The sequence below is a fragment of the Otolemur garnettii genome, unplaced genomic scaffold, assembly GCF_000181295.1.
Source record: "Otolemur garnettii isolate 467f Iridium unplaced genomic scaffold, OtoGar3 scaffold00233, whole genome shotgun sequence".
NCBI lineage: Eukaryota > Metazoa > Chordata > Mammalia > Primates > Galagidae > Otolemur > Otolemur garnettii.
Genome location: NW_003852628.1, coordinates 1,602,285 through 1,613,732, shown reverse-complemented (window position 1 = coordinate 1,613,732; position 11,448 = coordinate 1,602,285). Strand labels below are relative to the sequence as shown.

At 46.5% G+C, this 11,448-nt stretch overlaps 1 protein-coding gene across 1 annotated transcript; it reads left to right on the top strand.

Moving 5' to 3' along the window:
• Window positions 1–6,761: 6,761 nt before the first annotated feature.
• IFNL1 (interferon lambda 1) lies at window positions 6,762–8,512 on the top strand. Its single transcript, XM_003802138.1, has 5 exons — window positions 6,762–6,932; window positions 7,172–7,249; window positions 7,991–8,134; window positions 8,235–8,318; window positions 8,414–8,512. Exons 1-5 carry the CDS (start codon window positions 6,762–6,764, stop codon window positions 8,510–8,512), a joined length of 576 nt encoding a protein of 191 aa, XP_003802186.1.
• Window positions 8,513–11,448: the final 2,936 nt, after the last annotated feature.

The window sequence follows — 11,448 nt, the reverse complement described above, 5'->3', positions numbered from 1 at the left end:
AAAAAAAAAAGAGAGAAAGGAAAGAAACTGTAGGCTCAGCACCTGTAGCTCAGAGGCTAGGATGCCAGCCACATACACCGGAGCTGGTGGGTTTGAATCCAGCCCAGGCCTGCCAAACAACAATGACAACTACAACCAAAAAATAGCCAGGTATTGTGGTATTGTGGTGGGCGCCTATAGTCCCAGCTACTTGAGAGCCTGAGGCAAGAGAATCGCTTAAACCCAAGAGTTTGAGATTGCTGTGAACTGTGACGCCACAGCACTCTACCGAGGGCAGCAAAAGTAAGACTCTGTCTCAAAAAAAAAAAAAAGAAAGAAAGAAACTGTAAATTGTTTTCCAGAGTGGCTGTAACATTTTACATTCCCACCAGCAGTGTATGGGAGGTCAAATTTCTTTATGTCCTCACCAGCATTTGGTACTATCAGTATTATTATTAGTCACTCATAGGGGTCCTCAAACTTTTTAAACAGGGGGCCAGTTCACTGTCCCTCAGACCATTGGAGGGCCACACTGCGGACCCCAGAAGAGTTGGCTGCTAAGCAGGACAGGCAGAGGTGGCAAAAACACCCAGGGGGGGCGGGCAGATAAATGTCCTGGGCTGGCTGCATGTTGCCCTCGGGCCGTAGTTTGAGGACGCCTGCAGGTGTATAGTGGTATCTCCTGATGGTTTTAATTTGCAATTCTCAATGGCTAGTGATAATTGACATCTTTTCATGTGTTTCTTTGTTGGTTTGTTTATTTATTTATAGGCAGAACTTCACTCTACTGACTCAGGCTAGAGTGCTCCTAGCACACAGCAACTCAAATTCCTGGGTTGAAGCTATCCTCCTGCCTCAGCCTCCTGAGTAGCTGGGACTATAAGGCGCCTGCTACCACACCCAGCTAATTTTTTCTATTTTTAGTAGAGACAAGGTCTCGCTCTTGCTCAGGCTGGTCTCAAATTCCTGGGCTCAAGTGATCCTCCTAGCTCAACCTCCCAAATACCTGGGACTATAGGCACAGGTCACCATGCCCAGCAAAGTTTACTTTCTTTCTTTTTTTTGAGACAGAGTTTCACTTTGTTGCCCTTGGTAGAGAGCTATAACATCATAGCTCACAGCAACCTCAGACTGTTGAGCTTAAGCAATTCTCTTGCCTCAGCCTCCCTAGTAGCTGGGACTACAGACACCCGCCACAACGCCCGGCTGTTTTTTGGTTGTAGTTGTCATTGTTGTTTAGCAGGCCCGGAATGGGATCAAACCCCCCAGCCTTAGTGTCTATGGCCAGTGCGAGCCTGCTTTTTCATTTTTTAAAATCTACTTTCTTTTGTTCAGACTTATTTACTAGTTATTCTCTGTGTTCAGAATGGATAATTTCTATTAATCTATCTTCAATTTCCTGATTCTTTCCTCTGCCATCTCCATTCTGCTATTTGGCCCATTTAGTGACTTTTAGTTCAGTTGTTATATTTTTCAGTTCTAAAATTTCCATTCAGTTCTTTATATCTTTTATTTCTCCGCTGAAAACTTTCTATTTTTAAAATTCGTTCCAAAAAGTGTTCATGGTTGCTTACTGAAGCATTTTTACAATAGTTACTTTAAAATTATGGTCCTATAATTCCAATATTTATAGTCAGTATTGGCATCTATTTATTGGCTTTTCCCATTCTGCTTGAGAGTTTCCTGGTTCTTGAAATGATGAGTTCAATGAGTTATTTTCTCTTATATCCTGGGCATTTGGGACATTATGTTATGATTATGAGACTCTGATTCCCTTGGGGTTTTTTCTGTTTGTTTATTTGTTTTTGAGACAGAGTCTCAGGTTGTCACCCTGGGTAGAGTGCTGTGGCATCACAGCTCACAGCAACCTCCAACTCAGGCTCAAGCTATCTTCTTGCCTCAGTTTTTCTATTTTTAGTAAAGACAGGGTTTTGCTTTTGCTCCAGCTGGTCTTGAACTTATGAGCTCAAGCTATCCACCTGCCTCAACCTCCCAGAGTGCTAGGATTACAGGCATGAGCCACTGCACCCAGCCTGATTCCTTTTTTTAAATTCCTGTCATTGCCAAGGCAATAATCAGAGCTCTGTTCACACATTCTAGGTGTTATCCACCTTACCTAGTGGCCAAATCACAAGTTTGGAGTAATTTTTAAAATGATCATTATAACCACATACATATACACAAAATATGCCCATTTGCACCCAAAAGGGTAGATTGTATATACATGTATAATTCTTTTACTTCCTGGGCCCCAGAGGCAGGGGAGCAGTAGAGTAAAAATGGCTATGTAGGGTCTTGGGGGGAGGATTAGAGGTGATAGAACCTCCACATAGAACCTGAGAGCTGGGCTATACCTCTGTCTTAATTCATTTGTTTTACTGTAAAAGAATATCTGAGTCTGGATAATTTTTTTTAAAAAGAGGTTTCTTTGGCTCATGGCTCTGCAGGCTGTACAAGAAGTATGGTGCCCATATCTGCTTCTGGTGAGGGCTTCAGGCAGCTTCCACCAATGGAGGAAGAGGAAGGGGAGATGGCATGTGCAGAGATCACAGAGCAAGAGAGGAAGCAAGAGAGAAGGGCCATACTAGGCTCTTTTTAACAGTCAGCTCTCAAGTGAACTAATACAGTGAGACTTCACTGGTTACCTCAAAGGGAGTACCAAGCCATTCATGAGGGATCTACCCCATGACCCAAACACCTCCCTCTAGGCCCCATTTCCCAATCCTGCCACACTGGGTATTACATTTCAACAGGAGATTTGAGGGAACAAGCATTCAAACTATAGCACCATCCAAGAGAGCTCACTCACATGGTTGACAGTTGATGCCAAACAAGGGTGGGAGCATGGAGGTCTCAGAATAATCAACCTTCTAACATAGCAACTGGCCTTCCTCAGAGTGAGAGCCTCTGGAAAACCAAGCACAAAATTCCTAGTCTTCTCTGACTTAGCTTTGGAGATCAGAGAGTACCTACAATTATACATAAGCCAAGGCCAGCCCAGATTCAAGGGAATGGGACAGACTTACTTCTCAGTGAGGGCAGTGGCAAATACCTGGAAGACATTTTTTGTTTGTTTGTTTGTTTTGCAGTTTTTTGGCTGGGGCTGGGCTTGAACCCACCACCCACAGTATATGGGGCCAGCACCCTACTCCTTAAGCCACAGATACCACCCCCTGGAAGACATGTTTTAACAGTTTGCCCTCTGGCCACAATTTTTCTTTTTTCTTTCTTTCTTTCTTTTTTTTTTTTTTTTTTTGAGACAGGTCCTTGCTCTCTTGCCTTGGCTGGTGTGCCATGATGTAAACACAGCTCACTGCAGCCTCAAACTCTTAGGCTCAAGTGATCCTCCTGCTTCAGCCTCCTGAGTAGCTGGGAATCCGATGTGCACCAGCACACCTGGATGATGTTTTTTGTTTGGCTGGTTGTTTTTTGAGACAGAGTCTCACTATGTCACCCTTGGTAGAGTGCTGTGGCATTACAGCTCACAGCAACAGCCAACTCCTGGCTTAAGCAATTCTCTTGCCTCAGCCTCCTGAGTACCTGGAGGTGCCCACCTCAATGCCTGGCTATTTTTTGTTGTATTTGTCATTGTTGTTTTAGCTGGCCTGGGTTCTAACTTGCCAACCTTGGTGTATGTGGCTGGTGCTATAACCACTGTGTTATGGGCGCCGAGCCTGGACAATGGTTTTTTTTAATTTTTTGTAGAGATAGGGGTCTTGCTATGTTACCCAGGGTGGTTTTGAACTCCTGGGCTCAAGTGATCCTTCTGCCTCTGCCTCCCGAAGTGCTGGTATTATGGGCATGAGCCAAATTATTTATATTCCTTCCATATGCAAAATAAATTCACATCTTTCCATAACTTCAAAAGTCTCATCTACTGTGCCAGGCTCAGACTCAAGGTCCAGGATCTCACTATCTATCTCAGAGCAATTGTTGGGAAAGCTACACTATTGTCTGGACATTAGAAACTTTTGAGCACATCTGGAAGGAAGGGAACAGTTGCCGCTATTTGGGGGAGCAAATGATGAATATTTAGAACTGTGCTGCCCATTTTGATAGTCCCTAGCTACATATAGCAATTAATTTTTTTTTTTTTGAGACAGAGTCTCAAGCTGTCACCCTGGGTAGAGCACCATTGCATCATAGCTCACAGCAACCTCCAACTCAGACTCAAGCTATCTTTTTGCCTCAGTTTTTCTATTTGTAGTAGAGATGGGGATCTTGATTTGCTCAGGCTGGTCTTGAACTCGTGAGCTCAAGCAGTCCACCTGCCTCTGCCTCCCAGAGTGCTAGGATAATAAGCACGAGCCACCTCACCCAGCCTTAATTGTAAATAAAATGAAAATTCAGCACTCCACAGCACTAGTCAAATTTTATCAGCCATATGTGGCTAGTGTCTACTGTACTGAAAAACACAGATGCAGAATTTTTCCATCATTGTAGAAAGTCCTCTCCAACAGAGCTGATTGGACAATGTAAGTACAGGTAAGCCTGTGATCCAGCAATCCTACTTCTAAATCTATGTCTCAGTTTGGGTTCTCCCAAAAGCATGTCCTAAACCAAGGGTATAGATGGTTTGTTTAGATGTTCTCCAGAAGAACAAGTGGGGAAATTGAGACTGGAAGAGCAAAAAGCCAATAATGGCACACCCTGGCGTAGAGGGGAACACCTGGGCACTAAGGAGGGAACACCTCCTTAAATTGTGACCTGGGTCCCCTAACTTGCCTTCCCCTAGTCCCAGCCCCGGGAGACTCGCTGCTGTGAGCAACTAGAGATCATTTCCACTGGCAACTTTCGGAAGATGGAGGAATCACATAGAACACACCTGAGAATTGATCCCCTGAACAAAAGGGAAGCGGCAGTATTTATTCACCGGTTCCCAGCCCTCAGCAGTTGAGGATTTCTCCGGGGGGAGTGAGTGCTGGCACGTCCAGTCTGTTCTGCACACAGGCAGTAGGACGTCCTCAGACTCAGATGGAGAAGTAGGGAGAGGCAGGCACATGAGGTGGGAAGCTGGCAGCATGTGTGGGAACTGCCCACCAGATCCGCAGTGAGCACAAAAGTGGGTCGAGGGGACACAGTGGGAGGACATCAGCTGGTGTCCTACAGTATATTCCAGAAAATCTCCCACACAGAGGACAGGTGTGAGCCTCATGGTGATACAGAGCTGGAGGCAACCTAAGTGTCCATCAGTGGGGCATAAATGACAGTGCTGTGGGCACAGCACAGGCCGCCCTGCAGCAGTTGGACGTGGGGAGTGTGATGCACATGGTCGCATGGAGAGATCTCAGAAACAGTGTTAAGTTACCAAAAAAAAAAAAAGGAACACGTAGAAGAAGATTTATAGCCCAATCCCATTTATGTAAATTGGAAACACATACACGCACAAAAATCACAAATTATAAAGATACATCTTTGCCACTATTTATCAAATGTATTAAAGTGGGTGTGTAGGGGGTGGGAGTGGAATTTTGGATGGGTGGGTAAAACCTCCAGAGGGTCTTTCATGGACCAATTGTGAGTCTGTGTTATGATCTGAAGAGTGTGATTAATAACTTTCTGCACCAAAGGGCTAAGGGGAAAAAAGCAAAGAAGGGAAAAAATATGAAGTGTCTGCACATCGGAGCAATTTCTTACCTGCTACACAATTATTGTTACCGCAGGGGTGATGATAGCAAAGCAAACAGACTCGCTGGCTGCCTTCTGGAAGCCCTCCTCGCTGACGCTCCCCAGGAGGTCCCCCTGGTCCCCAGGAAATGTTCCTGTCTCCAGCAAATAAGGAGCTGCTCACCCCTTTCATGTTACCCAAGAGGAACTGAAAGGAGAAGTGGGCTTGTTACTCCCCAGAGGGTCTCATCACAACCTTGGCTGCGTATAGACTACAACTGTTCAAACCCCAACTCTGGGCTGGGCACCATGGCTCAGCCTGTAATCCTAGCACTCTGGGAGCCCAGGGCAGGTGGATTGCTTGAGGTCAGAATTTTAGACTAGCACTATACCCCATGATAGTATTAATGTACAGTGCTATGATTTTATTTTTAAAAAAAATTTTTTAAATAAAATAAAAGAAGTTTAGACTAGCCTGAGCAAGAGTGAGACCCCATTTCTACTAAAAATAGAAAAAATAACTGGCCATGGTGGTGGGCAGCTGTCCCAGCTATTTAGGAGGCTGAGGCAGGAGACTCGCTTGAGCCCAAGAGGTCAAAGTTACTATGAGCTAAGTTGATGTCATGGCACTCTACCCTGGACAACATTGTGAGACTTTGTCTTAAGAAACTAAAAAAAAAAAAAAAAAAAAAAAAAAAACCTGCTCATGGAAATGTTAGGAGCATGAAATGAGTTAGTTTATGAAACATTCTTAACCCAGTGATGCAACTCTCTCTCCCCAACTCAGGCAACCTCACACACATACTTCCCAAGCCTCTCCTCTACTGTGAGAGTCCTATACCAGCCAGCGTCCCATCCCTTCACCTCAACCTGTCAGAGGCTCCCTAAGTCAGCTGGCCAAAGGCTGCCCGGGGAGTCCTACATGCCGTGTTCTTGGCTCTTACTTGTTTCTCTTTCCTTCTTGGCATAGCCCCAGACTGACTTGGCCCCTCCCACACCTGTTCACAAACGTGCCTCAGTACTGGCCCCACCCACTCTTGCCTTATACCTAAGTGGAAACTCCCAGATTTCCATTTCCAGTTGCCTTTTTGCTTTATATACATCATTCGGGGTTCCTCACTTAGCGCACCTAAAAAGCAGAGCCATGCCACCCAGCAGGCAGTTGCTACCTGGCCATGGCTGCAGCATGGATCCTAGTGCTGGGGACTGCGGTGTTGGGCTTGACCACAGCAGGCCCTGTCCCCACTTCTAAGCCCAACACAACTTGGAGGGGCTGCCACATTGGCACTTTCAAATCTCTGTCACCTCAGGAGGTAGAAACCTTCAAGAAGGCCAAGGATGCCTTGGTGAGTTCCTGCTGCTGTGGGCTAACCTCCACCCCCTACAGTAGCCAAGCTGCTGTCTGCTACTATGGGCTAACCTCTGTCCTTTCGCTAGGGGCTAGCCTCTGGCTTCCTAGCTGTGTCTAACCTCTGCCCTTTCTGCTGTGGGGGACATTCATAAATGAAGCCAACCTTCACCTCTGCTGCCAGGGGCTAGCATCCAGCCCTTCTGCTCTGGGCTAACCTGTGCCCTTGCTGTCTAGGAAAACTCACTCTCCCAGATAAACTGGAGCTGCAGTTCCCGCTTCTTCCCCAGGCCCTGGGACCTGAGGCAGCTGCAGGTGAGTTGGACATCAGGCTACTTGACCCTGACCTTGCCCCTCTCTGCTGTCTCCATAGGTGACCCCTTCACCTTCTTTATCCCCTGTCCATCCTTCCATCTCTTTGCTCTCTCCTCACTTGTCCTGTGCCCCTGTCACTCCTCAACCACTCCCTTGATACTGTCCTCCCTGCCCCATCCCCTTTTTCATCTCCTGTCTCTCTCACCTATCTCTTACCTAGCTCCTTCTCAGCTCCCTCTTCCCTTCTCGCCCATATATGCCCCGTCTATAGCTCACCTGTGCCCCTCCGCCTTCCCGACCTCCCCCCACTGTCTCTCACTGTATTCCTCAGCATTTTTCACTTATCTTCCAGCTCTCGCTTCTCCTCTATCTGCTTTCTTACCTGTGCATCCAACTGTCCCTCCTCACCTGCCTCCCTAACCAATTCTCTCCTCACCTGTCTCCAATTCTTGTCTCATCAAACTTCTGTGATTTCCATCAGCCACCTTCACGTTTCCTCATGTCACGTGCTCCCTCGCCTGTTTTCTCCCTGTCTTTCTACCTCCCCTGTATCCTCTTCATCTCCATCCTTCCTCATGTGTTCTCCTCTCTCCCTCTCACTGGACCCATTACCAGTCTCCACCCCATGTCCTACATCACCAGCCCCCTTGCCCTGTACTCCCTATCTGTCCCCCACCTACCTAGGGCTTTTCTCCTATATTTCCCCACCTGCCACCCTCACTTTTTCCCACCTCTCCTTAGGTGTGGGAGCGCCCTGTGGCCCTGGAGGCTGAGCTGGCCCTGACACTGAAGGTCCTGGAGGCCGTAACTAATGAGGCCCTGAGGGACGTCCTGGACCAGCCCCTTCACACACTACGCCACATCCAGTCCCAGCTCCAGGCCTGTGTGAGTGCTCGGGCTCCAGGACCCCCATGTCTGTGGGCTCTGACCAACACACTGTCCCTGTGGCCGGGCCCTGCCTCACACCAATCTTCTCTGCCCACAGGGCTCGGCTCAGCCCACAGCAGGCCCCATGCCCCGGGGCCGCCTTCGGAACTGGCTGCACCGACTCCAGAAGGCCCCGAAGAAGGTGAGTGACTGACTAGGAGAGGGACTGATGTGTGGGCAGCCCCTTGGGAGTCCAGGCACTGGGCAGCCACCAACCCATCCCTTCCTCCCCCTCAGGAGTCCCCTGGCTGCCTGGAAGCCTCTGTCACATTCAACCTCTTCCGCCTTCTCACCCGGGACCTGAAATGTGTTGCTAGTGGACACCTGTGTGTCTGAGAACCTGGACCTACCCCAGCCCATCCAGGACCTCAGACCTTATTTATACACTAAGCCCATCCTGCCTTAAATTATTTCCTTTCATTATTTATGGACCAGAGTCCCTGATGTGGACCCAGGGCTACATTTATTTTTCTACTTTTATACAATATGCACAAATAAACAGCAAGGAGTTGGAAACTTCTGAGACAAGTGAATCCTTGAGAGTGTGCATGATTGAGAGTCTGTGATTGACCGTGGTTGTCTATGTAACACAGACACCATTTGTGACTGGTGTGGGTGTTTGGGTATGCCTGACTTCTGTGACTGTGTGTGCATTTGTATCCAAGTGGGTGTCTGCCAGATCCTGAGTCTGGCCGAAGATGCCCAGCTGTGCATATTCACACCCACATGGGTGCGGTAATGTGTGTTTACTTATGCAGGTGTGCATGTCTCTCTCTCTCTCTCTCCCTGTTTGTGTAAACTCCATATCTCTTTTGTTCCATGGGTATCTAGAACAGATGAGAGTCTATCTCAAACAAGATGCTTTATCCTGTAATAAGTAATCAGAAACCCCAACTCAAATAGCCAAAACAAAAATGAGTTTAGAACCACACATAACAGAATGTTAGTTGGCAAAGCAGTTCTAGGACTGGTTAGTTAATTCATTTGATAATATCATTGGAGAATCAGGTCCTTTCCATTTCTGTTGGTGGAGTCTTATTCTGGCTACCTCATGGTCCCAAGATGGCAGCCCCAGCTCCAGCTGTCACACATTAACAACCACCAAGTCATAAAAAACCACCCCAAACTTAGTGGAGTAAAACAGCAACCATCTTACCATGCTGGCAGATTCTATGGGTCACAAATTTGGGCAAGGCCCAGTGTGGATAGCTTGCCTCTGTGGTACAATGCTTGGGGCCTGGATTCTTCTTCCATTCTTCTTAGAAGCAAAGAAAACCTTTCACAGAAACTCCCTATCAGATGTGCATGTTTATTTCATTGGCTAGAATTTAGTCATGCACCCAAATCTACAACCAAACACTGACAAGGAAGACTGAATTACAAATATAGTCTTAGACTAATCAAGATTTACCCCTGAGGAGCCCTTTCCCTGAACACATGTCCCACAGAGAGTGGACACCTGAACAACGTGGAGCTGTAGAAGAGAGAGGTGGGAGATGGACCTAGGCATACCAGGCCTAAAATGGCACACGGAGTTTCCAGAGTTGTAAATCTCTTGCAGGACCCATATCCAATGGGTTTCCAGTGGTAGCACTGTTTCTGCTGTTAAAATTTTGAGACTTTCATACCATTTGGCAAATAGCTATTTCCCCAAGGATCCTCCTGTACAACTCCCACCCCCATCCCATGTTATCCCACCTCTCCCCTGGGTCTCCCAGATCTCCCTGCAATTCAGAAACAAAAGAGTTAATATTTGGTAGTGTGGAGGAAGAATTTTTAGGATCTGCTCCAATGTGTGGCCAGCATGCCTCCTGATTTGTCAATATCAATTATTAAATAGTTTTCAAATCATCTCCAGTTCATACATGGTGTATGTTGTGGTTATCAAAAAGTGGCCACAGGCTCAGCGCCTGTAGCTCAGTGGCTACAGCACAAGCCACATACACCAGAGCTGGCAGATTTGAATCCAGCCCAGGCCTGCCAGACAACAATGACAACTACAACCAAAAAATAGCTGGGCATGGGGCAGGCACTGGTAGTCCCGGCTACTTGGGAGCTGAGGCAAGAGAATCACTTAAGCCCAAGAGTTTGAGGTTGCTGTGAACTGTGATGCCACAGCACTCTACCCAGGGTGACAGCTGGAGACTCTGTCTCAAAAAACAAACAAAGAAAAGCCACAAATTCTTTGACATTCCACCCATCAAGAGTTGGAGTCAATGTTCCCCTCTCACTGAACATGGACTTATGACTTCTTCACCCAGTCACTGGGTCCTGATCCAGTTCCTGACCCGCAGAATCTGTGAGCATAACAGAATAATTTTTGTGTTATGACATTAAGTTTGCTTTGCTATGAGGCAACAATTGGAACAATGGGATAGCTGCCAGCCCATCATAATAGCTGTGAAGTGTGTCACAAAAATTTATTACCAAGAGTAACCCACCAAAGTTTCTGAATGATTAGTTTTCTTGTCACATTATAGGGGTTTCCAAATTATTCCCATAACCCTCTAACTCTCACTATTTTACATTCTTGAGAGTTTTCATGATTAGGCGACAAAGAGCTGGAGCACAGTCACACAAAAACATTTTTCCATAACCCCACAGCCACTCCCACCACATTATAAGGTCTGTGACTGGCAGAACTTCAATTTGGGTGACAGGCAGCAAGGTACCAGGCTAGGAATGAATTTACACCCCCTTTGTCTGACACCTGCTTTCCAAGACTCCCTCACAGCTTGGAGTAGCCATGCAACTAATGGCTTCTTAAATAAGCTAATTTATATGAAGAATTTAAAATAGCGCCAGGCGTGGTGGCTCACACCTGTAATCCCAGCACCCTGGGAGGCCGAAGCAGATGGATTACTTGAGTTCAGGAGTTTAAGACCAGCCTGAGCAAGAGCAAGACCCTGTCTCTAAAAAAAATGGGTATTATGGTGGGCACCTGTAGTCCCAGCTACTCGGGAGGCTGAGGCAAGAGGCTCCCTTGAGCCCAAGAGTTTGAGGTTGCTGTGAGCTATGGTGCATGGCACTCAACCACAGGGCGACTGAATGAGAGTTTGTCTCCAAAAAAATAATAATAATAGTAAATTGCTATTATTTTTTATTGCTATTATATGTTTGCTCTATTTTAAATTACTACTATTATTGTTACTGTTATGTTTGTTGCTGTTACTGTTATTATTTAATGTTTTAAATTTCCCAATACAAAGAAAACCCTTTTCCACTTGTTTCTTACTTCCTGCTTTGTTCATAGGTATGAGGATGTAAGACCT

Coding starts and splice junctions, on each gene's coding strand:
- IFNL1 (XM_003802138.1), top strand. CDS start 6,762: ATGGCTGCAGCATGGATCCTAGTGCTGGGGACTGCGGTGTTGGGCTTG. Junction 7,250..7,990: donor GGGACCTGAGGCAGCTGCAG/GTGAGTTGGACA, acceptor ACCTCTCCTTAG/GTGTGGGAGCGCCCTGTGGC. Junction 8,135..8,234: donor AGTCCCAGCTCCAGGCCTGT/GTGAGTGCTCGG, acceptor CTCTGCCCACAG/GGCTCGGCTCAGCCCACAGC.